The following is an 18,607-nucleotide window of genomic DNA, read 5'->3' on the forward strand; positions in this document are numbered from 1 at the left end:
ATGTTTATGGGGATTGAATAAGGCTTGGATGTACAAGGCGTTCTTTAACAGCTTCATCGGGGTCAAAAAAGTACATTTCGTGACATGAAGGTGGTTAAAAATCAACTTCAGTGGTTGGTAATGGATACGCCATAAAATGGACTTTGTGAAAAACTAGCTACATTGAAGCTAAAAACATATAGCTCTTGTAAAATAGACCGATATATCTTCCTTGACATAGCTAGTATTTATGTTATAAATGACGTCAGTGAAATAGATATGTTGATGTGAGTATTTTAAACATGACGTCTCTTATGGCTTTAACATGTATGGAAACTTTCATAAAAAGCACACAAAAAATTTGTTCTTACTAACAGAAAAAATTGAAAATAAAAGCAAGGCGTGTTCATGACGTTTCATAATCATCGAAAGATAAATCTTACTGCCCGACTGCTTTAACCTTGATTTCTTAGTCTTAAAAACTTCCAATTTATCAACCTAACAAGAAAAATTAGTTTCTAGTTTTTCTTAAGTAATCAGATTAACAACGCTTCTTGACTACTAAGGTCCCTGCTTCAGCGCTGCAGTGCATTGCTGCAGCATGATTCGATCTCTGGGTCTCGTATTACCAAGCTAAGGTCAAACCCATTGCGCCACCACAGGACTCTAGTTTTTCTTAATTTTTTAGATCAAAACGTTTAAATTTTTTATGTTTTAATATTTTAATTTTACTATAGTCGTATAATTTATTTGAAACCCGTCGAATATGAAAACTGTAGAATGACAGAGCACAAGAAAACGATAAAAACGAAGATAAGAGAACAAAAAGAAAAGGCACTTCAAAGAAAAAACAGCAGCAAAAAAAGTACAATAAATTCTAAAAGAAAAAGGAACTCTTGTAATCATTTCTCAGCTGTGGTCACTCTTACCATTGACATCGACTCACAAAAATGTATATGAGGGCAAAATTTGTTTTAAAAATCAAGGAGAGGGAGGGGGGGGGGGGAAATTTGCCGTTTTTGCTGTAAAAATACCAAATATGGTACTTTTCATATCCCCTAAGTATTTTTCAAAACCTAGGGGGGGGGCAATTTAAGGGGCAAGAGCTCTCCTACCCAATTGATACCATAGCGACATAATTTATCAACAGCACTAGAGGCGACAATAATGCCGTTCCAGTGGATGTAATGGGCTATATCCGCGAGAAACATTTAATTGTTTACATTTTTACCTTTAATAATACACTCTGTGGGTAATATCGTTTCCCAAGCGGTTTCAAAAGCTTATTACAAACATTATAATTATATAAACATATATAATTTATGAACTATATATATAGTTTATATATAAACTATATAAACATTATAAGACTAGCCATAATTTGTGAAGCTCAATTTTTCTTTACCTTTTGTGTTCTGTTTGTATTAGAGCGCCCTGGGCGTAATATACTTTACCATGCTTTTTTAAAGCTAAGCACTAACTACAAAATTATCAAATTCAAAACTTATTACAATATTCAAAGCTCACTTTCCTATTCTTCTATTTTCCGTTCCTTTTCTAATACTGAAAATAAACTAGATGATTATGAAACTTAAAACTAATCAAAACATTAAAAACTCAATCTTTTGCCCTTTTTTTCTTATATATACAGTGTTACCATCTATGAATAATTCATATTTACAAATAACATACATGTTTATTACTCTTGATCGTTGCAAAACGATTAATACAGTAAATATAAGATATTCAAACAATAAATATTCAATAGTATCTACCTGTAACATGTCACGTAATTAGTTTTGTTTCATCTTAATTTAAAAAAGTTATGCTTACTAATGAAGCAAAACCCGAATTAGACATAGATTTAGGCAGGAACGCTCGCTGGAGAACGATTATCAGTGATGCCCCAAATATCCCTTCATCTACGACAAAGTACAATCAACGCTTTTAAAAAGGAGCTCAAAGACGTAGCATTTCCAACCAGCGAATTACGAAGGTGAAAGTGCGAAAAATACGCTGAAAAGGTAAAATCTCTACTCCCCTGGATACGGCCTTGGTGACGTCACTTTATGGCAGGTGATCACAGTAGGGACCATCAGCTGCTACTTTCTCTTCTTCATTAACAGGTTAAAGGTCATTAAAGGCATCGTATTTATGGCAAATTCTTTTAATTTATAAAATACAGACAGTCAAAGACCAAAATTTTCTTAAACAAACCATCAAGTAGAATATTAAAAGATCTAGTAAGTTACTTAAACCAAAACTGAAAACATTCAAATGTAGTCAATAAATCTCTGAACTTAGAAGTCAGCCTGAAAACACTCTAAATTTGGTAGTTATAAAGATGGCTTAAAATACACCCGAATTGAATAGGCTAAGGGTGGCCATTTTTATCTTCAAAACCCTAATCTTGTGTAGCCATTAAGCTGTTTCAAGAAGCACAGCAAGAAAATTCGAAAAAATGTACAAGCGACTATAATGAAAAAAAAATCTGTTAAATAGGCCTTCACCAACATCTGCTATGATCGATCCAGCTCTGATACTAATATTTTTTTTTTTTTTTTTGATTAAATGATTAAGATTCAAATTATTGTTTTATTTATAAACCGATTGACAAAAAATTTACAGATAGTACAGTAGGAGGGTTAAGATAACGTTAAATATAAGGGCTATTTGTATTCACGGAGGAATAGTAGAAAGGTAGTCTGAAATTTTAAAACTAATATTTAGAGTGATAATTTTGAAATATTTGACGAGACCAGAGGTTTGTTTTTCAAAGGGTTCATTGGATAGATCTTATTGCTGTGATATTCCCTCCACCCTTTCAACACTATACTGGTATATATGTGCAAATATTTACCTATTTAACGCTTAAAATATTTTGCACTGGGAGGGGATATGCCACCTCCGCTGCATTTTGTAGTGTATTTAAGGAGTTAAAAAGAGTTGTACCCTTGCCCCGAATAGAAAAGAACTGGTTTTCAGGCCATCATTGTCTTTTTCTACTTGATCCAGCTGTGACGGTAAATTCCACCCTTTTCTCTGTAAATTTTTTAAATAATTTGATTAAAACGTGGATTAAAATTTGCTGTTAAAATGGAAACTTTCAGAAAGAAAGCGGTAATGAGTGCAAAATCTTTAAGAGTATATTTACAAAACAAGTAAAATAATTAGCCGTTTAAAGCAAAATAAACATTAGTAACAATTATTGTTTTTGGTTACTTTCATTGTAATACAGAAACAACAGTTCACAAGAAAATTAAGAGGAGGGGGACTTAATATTTTATTCAATAAAAACTAAAGAAAAAAAGGCATTTTCACTGACAATACTTCCAAAAATAGACTTTTTTTTAAATCTAGGGGGAAGGGATGGGAAACGAACAGGGCAAATGACCTTCCAAGTTGACACTAGTCATGTAATCAAGACGCTACCGATGGCGTCCGAGGTGTTAATAAGCTTGAGGCCTTGGACTTCATACTTTTACTACAAGAGTTGAAGCTTCATTTTTTGAATCAAATTCTTTAGTCAGTTTAACTTTCATAGCAAAAAAAAAAAAAAAAAAAAAAAAAAAAAAAAACAACAACAACAACAGACAGAAGAAAAATTAATGTTTTCTTCATTCTGAAGAAGAATATTCCCGGTTATTTTTCCTTCTTTTTTTGCACTGCAAAAGCCCTTCCTTCTAATGGACATTAGCAGCACAAACTTCACATTAATGCAAAATTTTAACATTTTGAGAGAAATAACTTCATTTTTTGAACTTATTTTATCATAGCAGACTTCCTTAGAAGTTAGTAATTCTGGAGCATGGCTATTCCCAGATATCAATAGAGCAAATATCTATTCAGACAAGTCAGGCAGTGCTTGATTTAGTCTTTTACACAAGGAATATCTAATGGTATTAACCAGAAAAAAAAAATATCGACACAACCATTGAAAAGTACTGCCTATGAGAAACCTGGACATAAAATTTTCTTCAAAAATAGAAATATAGCCTTTTTTTCAACACTTTTCAACGAATATTTCATTTACGTTTCATCTAAAAATCACGTGGAAGTAAATTGGAAACCGTAGTTCAGAGAATGGATGGAATTCAATCTCAACTATGGAATGATGTTAAAATGGTTATCTTCCTTCATATATTGGAACTGTAGGAACCTCAATTATGATGAATTAAATTTGATACATTGAAACTGAACATAGACCAGTAAGGTTGATAATATATAAACTTTAAGCTTGATATATGAAAACTAAACATAAACCAGTAAGGTTTATAATATATTAACAATAAAATTTATATTAAAACTGAACATTAACCAGTTAGGTCGATTATATTTCAAATTTAAAGTTTATATATTAAAACAGAAAATAAACAAGTAAGGTTGATAATATATATACATATATATATATATATATATATATATATATATATATATATATATATATATATATATATATATATATATATATATACTTTAATTAATAATTAAATTATTAATTAAGCAGTTTAAATTATAATTATAGGAACATAAACATATATATATATATATATATATATATATATATATATATATATATATATATATATATATATATATATATATATATATATATATATATATATATATATATATATATATATATATATATATATATATATATATTCAACTTTAAAGTAAATATATTAAAACTGAACGCAAACCACTAAGGTTGATAATCACTGACACCAAAACAAAAGCAATATGAACTGTCCAAACATCATTCTGAGATCTACGAAGAACACTGAGATTCCTATTTAATACCAGAAGAATAAGAAGAAAACAACCTTCCATCAAAATAGTTACTTGCCTAAAAGGAAAAACAGACATTATTTACTGTATTAAAAAAATATCATCACTTTTAAATGTAAGGAAAAACTTATGATTGAACAAGACACCGCCACTGATGACAATCAGTCAATGGATTAAGCTTATTTATCAAAGGTCTTACGAATTAATCAGTTAGAATACCTTAAACATTGCAACATTATATCTACTCTCTTTAAACGGGCAACTGTGCATGTATTTATTTAGAATTTTTTTCTTGAGAACAACTCAATTTTTTTTTGAAAATTAGCACCCTGGGATTTACGGGAGGTTACCCTGCAATGTCACTTTTAGCGTTTTTGAAGTTTTGCTTATTTTAGCGTCTGCAAAGATACACAGGAAGGAAAAACTGAATTCACGCCCAAATTTCTTAGTCACCTGATTGAAATGAAATTATTTTGGCGTTAGTGACGGATAAACAGGAGAGAGGAATTGAATTCATGCTAGAAAAAATCCATGTGAGTGACGTCACATTTACATACATTCAAAGAGCAAAAAGTTCGTCCTAATTTCCCCCAGGGGTATTGGTATCGCTTTTATATCTAAGACATATACAAAATTATAAAAGAGATAAAAAAATGACTCCTAACACATAAGGAAAATGCCACGAAACAATAAACGGGAAAAATCACATTGAATTGCAAACAAAAATGTTGCACAACGAAATCTGTGGTTAGAAGGCACACGCACACACACACACACACAAACACAGACACAGACACAAACACAGATACAAAAACAGACAGAAACACAGACACAAACACAAACATAGACACAAACACAGACACAGACACAAACTCAGATACAAACACAGACACAAACACAAACACAGACACACACACAGACACGCACACACAGACACAGACACACACACACACAGACACACACACACACAGACACACATATACACAAACACACACACACACACGCAGACACAAACACAGACACACACACACATATATATTACGTATAGGATTGTAGAACAGTTTATCTTCGCACCAATTACCGATTCCTATTAAAAAGTTCAATACTCCAATACTGTAAAGTCAAACGACCTAATAAACAAGGGAAATCAGTCTCCGTTCCACCTAATCCCCACAGTATAAGGGAGAATCTCCCAACACAACGGCACTTGCAAAGATCAACTGCCCCTCTTCTGCTTGCCAATTAGGGTTACTCTAAAACAGCTTGGCACTCCATAAATAAGTTCCCGGAAACTAGGTCAGTAGATCAGTAGAAAATATAGTCAAAAATGTAGATCAGTAGAAATGCAGTCAGAAAAATGTAGAAAATCTAGGTCATGTAGGTCAGTACAAAATACGTCAGGATTATACGTCACTAATCCCTATTGCAGAATTTTTGTTTTCTTCACTACAATTTATTGAATTATTAACACCCATTCAGTATCCAATTTTGATGTTGACGCTGTGAACTCTGAATTAAAACTGTGAATCAATGGCAAAGTTCTCCTTAATAAACCTGTTCTTAGCGGTTTTATTTTTCTAATTTACTGAATTCCAGAAAAAGTAGGCTACGCTGTAATTACAATTGTCTTTCCCATGAGGTCTTTATCATCTCCTTAACACCATCTTTCGTATATGATGGCTCATAAAAAAGAACAAGAAAAAAATTAGAGGCAACTCCACAAAATGCAATTTGTCTGAATTGGGGCCCAGGGACCTCAAATGGAACCCAACTAGAGAGGGAGGGGGAGGTTAGGGTATGTGGGACCTAAAGGAAGCATTAACCGGGATAAAGAAACCCCTGGATAAGAGACTGACCTAACCAAAGTTAAAAGGAGTTAGCAAGCTTTCAGAAAGCTAACGGGAAGAGGCGTGCCGGAGTCAACACTGTTGCCTAGTTTATTATCAAAGACCATAAGACAAACCGATGAATTAAATACGAAAGAAACATCTTGAATCGGAGCTACAGTTTAGATTTTATGACGATAAAAATTTTAGTGATATACTTTATAGTTGTCTAATCAACTCCATTCAGGACATGGCACCCAAAGACGGGGTTCTTTTGGGTGCTATATGGCGCAGAAGCGTGGCTCTATCAGTGGCAGTTTGTAAAAAGTGCGTGGTAATTAAACTTAGCTTTCACACAACTCTTATATGTCTATCTACAACTATCTTTCAGTACGCTGTTCTCTTGGGAAGGGCGAAAATGAGCTACGTCAGTTTTACTAATATATATATAAAAAAAAGAAAAAAGATAACTATCTTAGATTTCAAGATAGAAAACTAGAGAACTCTGATTTAAGGTTTTCGAAGACAGTAAGTAACCTCAATTAGGTTCTTCCCACTTTTGTAATTGACTCGTTTCCCGAAATGCCTCCAAAAATGGCACAGTACGTAACAATTAACATTGGCTTCAATATGGGCCCATTATTTGTATCTATATAGCCGCACGTTCTACATGATGACCCGGTGTAAAAAAGAGAAAAAAAAAAGAAAAAAAAGGAAAAAAGTGACCAATGCTACCAATGCAACAATACAAACTTCTTTGCAATTAAAGTTGGGTAATTGTAAACCCTCATCGAACATTTTGGATGATCGAGCAGTTAAAATGTAGCGTAACTTCAGGAACCTTAGGAGGGCAACAACCAACTTACAAGTAGGTTCATGTACTGTCATTTCAAGTTTGATATAATTAATTTTATTAAAAAAAAATAAAGATTCAGTTTTCTATTTGACTAGTTCATAATTTCTAAAAAGAAACCAAGACACGATCAGACGCCTATGCTAATACCCAATGGGTAAAAGACACAAATTACAAAAAAAAAACAAGTTTTGACCTAAAAACAAGTAAATTCAAAAGAATGTAAATAGAAACAAACATAGAAAGAAAAGAAAGCAAAATAGGATTGTAACTCACCATGACCACCGGCCGAGAAAGATTGTGAATATGTGCCCAAATTAAAGATTAAGGTGTTGCAGGTGCCTACGAGAGAAACGAGAATTTGCATGAGCGGTTGCGCACAACGGCTGAGTAGAGGGCAAGCTGACTGTTGAATCATACTCCGGAGTTGGCATGGATGATGGTTCCTTTATGATCCTTGACCGGAAAATGCATTTTGCAGGTGACGCTGGTAATAGTTGATTGGTAGGTCCAGCGCGGGGATTACTCAAACACTCCTGTAAAGCCAAAGCATACAATTACAGGCTTTTCGAGGCAATTAAAGGTAAATAAAGAGCGACCCTTGGGATTATGAAGCACAAATAAAGAAAGCCTGAACAAAACAGAAGCATTGACAATCTGATTTCAATGCTTATTCTATATATGTGTAATGACTGTGTCTAAAATTATTGGCTGAGAAAAATTACATAATTGTGCAACGTATAATTTACCCCTCTCCCCCAAAAAAGAACCTAATGTTGAAAAAAAACTTAGAATATTAAAAGATATATATTAAGGAAACTATCAGCTCTTTATCTGAAAAAAAAAAATCCAATGAAATAGAATCTCGTACCTACTCCCAGAAAGAGAACTACTGATACTGTATTGAAAGTGAATAAAAAAATCGGTATTGAAAGTCAAAAATTTCTTTCTTTTGCCAATGCCCAAACAGCAGCGATCCATAGAGACAAAATAACCAGTCAGATCAGTGGCAATCATAGAATCATACTGAACACAAAAAAAGTATTTACAGGTCAACTGGGGCTTGTTTTGCTTTGTATCTTTTCAACAATCTGATTTTCGTAGTTTCTCACGCAGAATGGAAATAATGCGATTTAGCTGTTTACTAAAGAACTGTATTTTTTCGTCTTCTCTGCATTACGAGCTTTCTTTATCAAAGGATATTTCCTGTGACTAATAACTGTGAGATAAACTGTGATTAAAAACCATAATTGCTTCCTAGTAGAAGGTAAATAATAAAAATTGAGAACAATATCGCCTTGAGATTTCCGCCAATTTTCACACAATTTAAATCTAAAGAATAGGAATATCCAAAAACGTACCGAAAATGGTATGATTGTCTTGCAGTGTAAATCACAGCAGGGCTATTACTTGAATAGTAGATAATATCTTAAGTCGGGATAGGCGCAGAAATCAGCCTTCGACAATAATATTGCTTCGCCTGGAATCTTTAGATTTTAAAATTTCCCCCAAAATTTCCCTATATGTTTCATGTGATTCACTTGTTTTGCCTTTATAAAATTTACCCTCTCCCCTAAAATAAACTATTTTGTAAGAGTCTATTTTAAAATCTTCCATATTTACTTGGATAACCCTACTTTTTATTTATAAGTAAAATGAAAAAATATGAGTAAAAACAAACAAAGAAAGGTACACTAAAAAATGGATGAGCGTTTCGGCTTCATAACCGCAAGCCTTTTACAACAGAAACAGAAGGGAGGGGGGGAATCATGCAACACACGCTAGAAATTAACATAATGGCATATAATGAGCCTATTTTGAAGTTCCCAGGACCTTCCCCTTCATTATGATTTGGCTCTGGAAAGAAAGTAATAAACTGAATAGTTAAGCTAGGCTATTTACTACAGGTAACGATAGAGCGTTTGCGTCTGAAAAAGTAAAGTATAACGTACTGAATGTGGTACGAAGGGAGCTAAGAGCGCAAAATACCACCGCGTCTGCAATTTGAATTTGTGTATTGTAAGTTTTTATCAAGCTCCTCACTATAATTCAAAAACTTTCAAATATTTATTTAAACAAAATATTTATTCAAACGAAACATCATGAATGCACGGATAGCTGCAACCTAGTAAAGAACGAAACATGGTCCATAGTAATCAAAATTTCTTAAAAAGCAATGTTAAGAAAAACCACTATTTATAGCTGATTCAGAACTGGTAACTGTTATTCCAATTTGTTTTCATAGTAAAAGTCTGTTGCGAAAATTTTAACCAAAATTTACCATTTTGTGGTCGCATTAACATGAATACGATTACTGTGACTCCCACAAATTAGCACAAATTAAGCAACCATCTTACCATGCTAGCGAATAAACATATTGCTAATTTTAATAAGTTAAAACTACTCCTCTTTTGGAATCAATTCGTTTTGGTTAGGTTGCAGGAAATCTTCAAGAATTGCTGTTACCGTTTAGCTGAGAAGAAGATCTAATGACTCCCAGTCATCATTTCCGGGTTTGGACACTAATTCCGAGCAATATTTAAATTTTGACTCGGTTGCACTTGGTCTCAATGTGATGATTAATCCATTCTCAAAAGAAAAGGTGATCATTTAAGATACGCTGCTGACCGGAACGACGGCCCTCTTGTCAGGCTTGGAATCGTAATATCCAGTTGTTAAATCCCGAATAGATGTGATTTTGTACTTACCACCTAAGATACTTGTCGGGTATGTGCTTGGACCACTGAAATTCCCAAGCCTTGCAAAAATTCTGGCAATAATTTTCTTAAAATTGCATAGAAAGTAGTTCAAATTAGCATGGTAGCCGTACTCTTTTTATTCTTGGAATACGAAGTAGGGTGGCCTTCAAAGTCAAAGAGACCCATCTTCCTCCTTAGAAGACACAAAAATTAACAGTAGAACCTCGGTCTGTAATTTCTCTTTGAGTGTCCCAGTTGTCATTTATATTCCCTGTGTCCCACTTGTCATTTGTGTCCCGGTCTGTAATTTCTCTTTGAGTGTCCCGGTCGTCATTTATGTTCCTTGTGCCCCGGTCTGTAACATATGACAATAGATCAATTGTGCTGTAACTTTTTTCACAATCCCATTCTACACATGTAGAAATAGAAGCAGCACGATTAGGTGAAGGCATTCCCAAATGCTTGAGAAGTTTGTTTGCAATAGATAAGCACAAATTCTCAATCATAACTAAAGTGCAGTTATAAATTTCTGTTGTAAAGTCCAAGGTCATATCTGACCTTTCTAGCCGTATTCCGTGGGGTATATTCTCGGCCATTTGCGATTTGTATTTCTCCCATAACTCTGTAGGAGATGAAGGAGAGCAACTTTTGCCGGAAGACACGGGCCGTAATGTCATGTCTATGAACCGGCGATTGTCCAGGATGTAAAAGCTGTTGTATCTAATCCCAAGATGGATTACATATAAATGTAATAAATGACGAATCATTAATCTATAGGCATAATATTTCATTGCACTGCATTTCTTATCCATTTCTTTGTTAGTGGCTGGATTTATCAATTTAATATTAAAGTGATAGCCGTCGGCTCCACCCCAAAAAATTATAGGATATTGTAGGACATCGTAGCATCGATGAGTTTAATAAAAACTTCTCTTTGAAACGCCTTCTTATATACTTATAATGACGTCATATACAAAGCCTTTGACGTCATATACAAATCACCGACCATAACGATTGCCACTTCGTTGATAGTTGCGTATCAGTAGGCATCAATTCGATCGCTGTTTTGAACGGAAGCACTAAATTATTATTTATGTGGAAAAGATGTCGCAACTGGGAAACGATAGTCCTTTCAACGTCGTTTTTTTTTTTATCATCGGTATCACTTTCAAGTTGTTTGGTTTGTTTTACCTTGAGTTGTCTTTCGTCACTATGAAATACATATCGCCTAAACTTTTTTTTTTTAACTAAAATCTGGTAGGCATTGATGACCTTATCCAAGTCAAAATCCCAAACCCAATCATCACCGCTATCATTTTGATGCGTTTTGACTCTCGCTGCCCAGATTGTTTCAGGTTGCTCTTGTGATTAATCGGCACGCTTTCTTTTGGCGATTTCTCTTCGAGACGCAAGCCTGTTTTCACGCTGTTGTTGTGATTCCTCGGCACGCTTTCTTTTCATACTTTCTCTATTAGCCGAAAGCCTGTTTTCACGCTGTTTGTGATTCCTCGGTACGCTTTCTTTTCTTACTTTCTCTATTAGCCGCAAGCCTTTTGGCATTAGCTCTTTGAGCAGCTTCCTCGGATGTTTCTTCTGCCATTGTAGGTTCTTCTGTCATTTTAAGATCTATTTTAAAAATTTCTCTTTGATGTTGTGATTCCTCGGCACGCTTTCTTTTCATACTTTCTCTATTAGCCGCAAGCTGTTTTCACGCTGTTGTTGTGATTCCTCGGCACGCTTTCTTTTCTTACTTTCTCTATTAGCCGCAAGCCTTTTGGCATTAGCTCTTTGAGCAGCTTCCTCGGCTGTTTCTTCTGCCATTGTAGGTTCTTCTGTCATTTTAAGATCTATATTAAAAATTTCTCTTTGACAGGGCCTTCTTATATACTTATAATGACGTCATATACAAAGCCTTTGACGTCATAACAAACATGACGTCAGTCGACAAATAGCTTCATGACGGCATAATGCTCAATCCTTATAATGACGTCAGTCGACAAACATGACGTCAGTCGCCACACAAACAACTTATTTTTATATATATAGATAGATGGCGTTTTTTTTTGTTGAAAATTTTTTAGGAAGTCAAGGAACTTTCCTTTTTCAAACAGGACATTCAATGAAATTGAACACGGTATTCAAATGCAATCTTCCAAGCCAAGCACAAATCTGTAGATTTTAGAGAATGACGAGAATATACTAATGTACTGAATGAAAAACTTGGAACAGATTTTGTTCTACTTGACTTAAAAGGTTCAATGCCGTCCTCCTCATTGAACAATTATTATGAGGTCAGCCTCATTATTCCTCATTATTATGAGGAATCAATCCAACGGTCGTAAAAATATTGGAATAAAGGTCTTTCAAGCGAGATCTGGGAGTTCATGTGCCCTGTTGGCACCTCCATTTGGAAGTGAGTGGTGAGCAATAAGGCCCTCTCCTCGTCTTTATCGTTCAGAATCTTATTTCAATAAAACATGATTTGAGATTGACAGTCAACATAGTTATTCTAATGGAAAAGACTCGGTAAAACAAGTTGGATGGGGCTAACAGTATTATCGAGACTCACACTTTACACTCTACTCTCAATGAGAACTAATCCATACAAACTACGATCTTTGATTTACAGCCTAAAGAAAAGCGCTCTCGAAAAACTTACTCTTGGAATTACCGCGACCTGCTTCGTGAACACACTTAGAGAGGAGGTGTTTTACAGTTATCATCGAGCGGATAAATCATGCCTCTTCACAAAATTGGATAAATCTTCAAAGCCGTACTTCGAGGTATTTTCTCAAGTATAGACATACCCGACTCAACTTAAAAGGCTTATTTCTCCCAAAGCATAATCACGGCTATAACTCTCACCACCCTTGCCTAGTTTAGGCAAAGTGTAAGGTCGTAATGTAATCTGGAAAAACTTTACTATTAGCCGTTTGAATCACGAAATAATACTCTACAGTACATAGCAAACCTCTTTTTTTTACTACTTGCACGAAGAGTAAAGAAGCGACGATCTGATTAATTGTGGAAGACCAAAGATTCTCTTTACCAAAGAGGACCAATACATCCGATTCACTACAAAGACGTAAATTATGTATAGCCAGCTAAATGCTGAACTGATAATTAATGCCCCAGGTGTTATTTCTTTAAATCTTAGCTAGTTAGCTTATTCGTAAAAAAGACGTAGAAAGGTTCTCAGTGGAATAAGAAAAAAGGAAGGAATACTATGAAAGGCAAATATTTGTAATGCAATGTAAAGCAACACTTTTTTTTTTTTAGAAAACTGCCTCAGATAGCTACAGATGTGAAACATCCGTTCCCAGGATCTTCAAAAATAGCTGAAATCAGGAAATACTGATACCGTTCTCATTTAAGCTACAGAACTACATATTGCAAAATAAGTTGTTTTCTTGCCTTTGTAAGTTTAATCCTCTGAGACAATCCTTCTCTTGTGTAAATATCAGGATCCTGATCTGGTTTAAACGTGGATTCTAATTTATTCGTTTGATATGCGGTAAGCGGAATTCTGCGCCTTTGTTTCCTCTTAAGAAAAATTCCTTCAGTAAATTCTCCGTCAGTTCCTTCTTCACTCCTTCTTCCTGAACAACAAAGAAACAATTTACAAAACGATAAGAGCTTTAGTACCAATAGCTGTTAAATTAAGATTAAGTTAAGGAAGATGTTAAATAAAGTAATACTAGTTAATTAAATTAGTATTAAGGGCACCAGATACAGAAAATTCAACAATTACAATTACAAACAAGCATTATATTTCGTGATCTGAACAATGCTTCGGTGGATCTAGGCTCAACCTAAACTTTAGGCAGGGGTATGCTAAATACTTAAATGCCTGCTATATACTTAAACTATATATTACATGCCTAAAATACCTGCACACTAAGAAAAAGAGGTGATTTCGAAATGTGCTAGCAGCAGTAGTGCTCTATGAAAGCGCATTCTGCAATTTAGCAGTTTACTAGAAAGTTAAAAAAGAAAGTATAGTAACAAAAAACTCCCTAGGTGAATTCTCTAGGGGGTAGGGAATGTAAAAAAAAGCTTGAAAAGCAGTCAAACAATAAAGAAGATTAACGATATTACAGAAACACAGCAAAATTATTGAAATCTCTTGCTTCCGCGAGGAGAAGAAACATATTTAAAACCTTCTATTCCTCCCTCCAATCAACTTACTATGAAAACTTCTGATTTCTCAATTTTGTTACAGCATCGTCACTGTTGCCGCTAAAAGCCAAATCTACCGTTTTCGAACTTCTGAAATCATTGTCAAAAAACACCCGAAAAGGTGATCTCAAGGGGAAGATTAGCAGAGCAATGGGAGTATGGGCTTCTTGCCTAAGTATCTATATGACACTGCGGATATCTCACTTTGAAAACAGTTTAGCAAAAGATTTTTGGCAGTTACCTCAAAAGCGTGAAAATGCCGGATACAACCTTTAGGCGTAATATTGACGATATACTCATTCATTTTCTTTGTCAATTGTGTTTTTCAGTTCAGTTCAGTTCAGTTTCAGTTCAGTTTATTAACATCAAAATAAATGGACAACAATAACTTTCTACCCCTATAAGGCTCAATGGGATGTTACATAGGGGTTAAACCAAAAATAAATACCAAATAAAGAGTCTCTTCTTAAAAAAAAAAACAAGAAATCCAATTAAATAATTTTGTGTTATTTTTACTTACCACTTCGTCCTCGAAATTCAAATCCAAGTCGACACCATCTCCCACCATCACAAAATCACAACAATTAAAATTAAATAAATAAACGTGCTCAAGCCTAGCATCTAGGGATGTCGCCCTACGCTCATTATCCATCATATTATTAAACATATAACAATATTAATTCAAACCAATTCAAGAATAAATTTTTCCTCAAATTTATTCCCCATTATATTTATCAACCAAAAATATTTTTAGTTGGGTTTTAAAGGCATCAAACGAATGAATGCTACGGACATTATCAGTGAGACTGTTCCATACTTTACTACATGCTATTCGGAGACTAAAATCTGATCTTAAAGTCTTAGTTTGAGGTAATAGTAGGTGGTCTTTATTGCGTAGATTATGAGAGCTTCTTGAATTAACTAAATCGGGAAAGAAAGAATTGAAACAGCGATGCAGTTCACCATGAAGATACTTGAAAATCATTGAAGAGCAAGAGACGACATAGAGTGCATAAGTATTCAAAAGCTCTTTTCGATATCCTTTATTAAATTCGTTAACTAACTGGCGAGCCTTTTGATGAATTACTTTAATCGGATGGAGCAGAGACTGGAAAGTAGACATCCAAATCCAGTTGCAGTAAGTTAAATATGGCTGAATGAGTGAAAAATACAGGGTCCGAAGAATAGATCCAGGAAAAATGTGTTTAAGTTTCCGAATAATCCGAAGATTACGCGATATTTTTGCTTGGACCATCTTGATGTGGTTTCTAAAAGAAAGATTCTCATCCAACAAAATTCCAAGGAAACGCACGTATCTTACGTTAGGTCGAGACAAAGGTCCTTTCGAGGTAGATATAGTTGATAAGGACGGGCATGCCTTGCCAGTTCTAGAAAATATGAGAAAGTGCGATTTAGCGATATTTAAAGCAAGTCGGTTAGTATCAAACCAGTGGTAAGACCGCTCCATAAGCATGTGAAGTTTAACCTCCAAAGCTTGTTCCGTGTCTTCAGCACATAGGATGTTGCTGTCGTCAGCGAAGGCAACTAAATCTTCATGAGGGGATGGCAGAATAACAGAAGATGCCACCGTATTTTTCTTTTCGTGACATAGAGTACAACACGCAGAAGGAATCGCGTTCTTTACCGCTTTAAATAAATCGTTGATGTATATTAAAAACAGAGTAGGACCAAGAATCGATCCTTGTGATACTCCATAGTCTACACCAATGGAGTTTAGTGAGTCAGGGTCCATGGAAATCGTTCTATCTTGTAAATAAGAATGGAACCATGATAGGGCTGAACCTCGTATTCCTATATGAGACAGTTTATCAAGAAGGATCTTATGAGTAAGACTATCAAAAGCTTTCCACACATCAAGGAAAACAGCGGCTGGTATTTTTCCAGAATCTAAAGCGGTATGAAGAAAACTGATGAGTGTAGTGCACGCTTGCTCCGTAGTATGTTTCGATCGAAATCCGAACTGATGATTGTGCAAAAACTCCTTAGATTGTAAAAAACTTGTGAGCCTTTTTTGCATCGGCTTTTCAAATATTTTTGAAAACACTGAAAGAAGGGAAATTGGTCGGTAATTTGACGGGTCACTTCTGTTCCCATCCCTAAATAGAGCTATCACTCTCGCAGTTTTTAAGGACCTAGGAAACTTTCCTTTTTCAAACGACAGTTTAATAAGCTTTGTTAAAGGGCCCAGAATTGAAGGTAATATAGTTTGCACAGCTTTAGTTGATATGTAGTCTGGGCCAGATGATGATGCACCTTTTAAACCTTGAATGTGTTTTGCCACCTCTGATTCCAATACAAGCTTTATAACAATAGATTTAGGAGTAAAGGGGGTCCCATGAACTTGAGATGTTGATCCTGTGTGAGGGAAATCGCGCTTCCACCAAGTCCCTTGACAGTCTTTTCTGTCAAATGTCTAATAATAAGTTTCAAGTATACCAAAATAATTGTCAAATGCTTGGCACAAGCCAGTTACAATTGTCCCACGCCACAATAAAGGCTGGATATCTCACGAAAACAAAATTAACTCTGAAACAAAATGCCAAAGATAGAATGGTCAAGAGAATACTAACCTCTAGGACTTTTTAGGTTTGTATCAGGATATTTTGATTTCTTGTTCATTAATAAGTCAATTTCTTCCGCTGAAAGTCTTTTTAAAACGACACTGGCTTCTCTCATTCTCATCGAATTTAGATTTATATTCTAAAAAAAGGAAAAAATAATGTTACAAAAATTATAACAGTTAAATTTTTACGAAACCTTTCAATAATTTTAGCTAATTGGGTTACATGTATACCGGTTGGAGGTATGTCACAAACTAAATGTCAAGTTGAAGGACATAGTTAGGGAAGACAGCGTCCTACGGCTGGCAAAATATATGACAAGAATCGGGGGGCTAAATACTTGTCTTTCCGACACAATTTTTTAGATTCTCTGGACATGGATGTAATAGGCTTTTGGGCCTGAGCCTCGATTCAGTTTGCTGAGTCCACTCATAATAAAAATTTTATTTGTTTGCATATCATTTAGCTATTGTATAGTGGAGTGCTTTGCAATATCTTGTCAACTGTTCGCCAAACCACATCTCTACTCCAAAATTTCCTATCGCTAGTCATAATCCCCTTACATATTAATTGTTTAGAAAGGCAAAATAAGTTTGCCCGACAGTTTCAAAAAATAGAAACTTGAAAAATGAAAATAAAAAAAAAATTTAGATTGAACGCTTCAGGAGTCCCTATGATAAGACATTTATGAAGGCTAAAAACTTATGGGCCATGGTAAATACAAACGTCCAACAACATAAAATCATAGGCAGCGCAAAAAAGGCATAGCGCTGCCTAAGTAAAGTTATCATTTTTTTTACCAAGCACTTCGGATAGAAGGAGTTGTCGTAGAAACTTTGGGAGGGAGTAATTCGATTGGAAATTGAAAGTTCTAGTGGCCTTTTTAAGAGTCAAAAGTGATTGGAGGGGAACCAGCCCCCCCCCCCTCCTACGCCTCTTTTACCCAAAGATATACGATCAAAATTTTAAGATGACCATTTTGTTCGGCATAGTTGAAAAGTCCCATAACAATGCCTCTGAGGATGACACCCGCCACAACCCTTAGGACAAGGGTTGTACGCTATGCAATTCGCTCATTGCCTGCATATATTATTTGCCATCAGAAAAGTGGGGCATGTTTGACCCTTGGTGTCACAAACATGGCCAAGGTATTTAGGTAACGCTTTCAGGGAATGCTGAACTAAATCAAAAGACTGTGCATAGAGGTTGTCAAATGGGTGTAGCTCAGGAATGGATTTGGCTATTGAGTTGGAATTTTCAGGGAATGATGAGGGGGTTAATGAATTGATCAAAAGGTAATATTTGCGTGCAACTACTACTACTACTAAAATTACTATTATTACTGCTACTACTACAACTAGTTACTACTTCTACTGCGACTACTACTAAGACTAAGGTGAAAATTTCAGGGTATGTTGAGGGGGATATTGAATTTATAAAGACACCATGTGCATATTGCAACTTCTACTACTAGTAGTATTATTACTAATTCTACTGCTGCTAGTACTACTATTACTAAGGTTAATAGTGTTAAGACGAAACTTTTAGGTATTCCTGAGGTACAGCTTAGAGCACTAACTAAAAGCATTTTGAGAGGGATATGAACTAGTTCAAAATACACTATGTAAATGCGGGTTATCCAAGGAATGTATCAGCAGTATCACAGCAACACCTAAGGCTAGTAAGCTAAAACTTTGG

At 34.8% G+C, this 18,607-nt stretch overlaps 1 protein-coding gene across 1 annotated transcript in view; it reads right to left on the reverse strand.

Moving 5' to 3' along the window:
• Positions 1–4,649: 4,649 nt before the first annotated feature.
• Positions 4,650–18,607, reverse strand: part of LOC136027009 (metastasis-associated protein MTA3-like) — a 147,833-nt gene continuing 133,875 nt past the window's right edge. The window contains exons 13-16 of the mRNA XM_065703903.1: positions 16,919–17,048; positions 13,563–13,747; positions 7,726–7,985; positions 4,650–4,828 (exon numbers count right to left, since the gene is read on the reverse strand). Of these exons, the coding sequence (XP_065559975.1) occupies positions 7,767–7,985; positions 13,563–13,747; positions 16,919–17,048 (534 nt within the window). The 3' untranslated portion in view covers positions 4,650–4,828; positions 7,726–7,766. The remainder of the gene's footprint in view (positions 4,829–7,725; positions 7,986–13,562; positions 13,748–16,918; positions 17,049–18,607) is intronic.

Source organism: Artemia franciscana, chromosome 5, assembly GCF_032884065.1.
Source record: "Artemia franciscana chromosome 5, ASM3288406v1, whole genome shotgun sequence".
NCBI lineage: Eukaryota > Metazoa > Arthropoda > Branchiopoda > Anostraca > Artemiidae > Artemia > Artemia franciscana.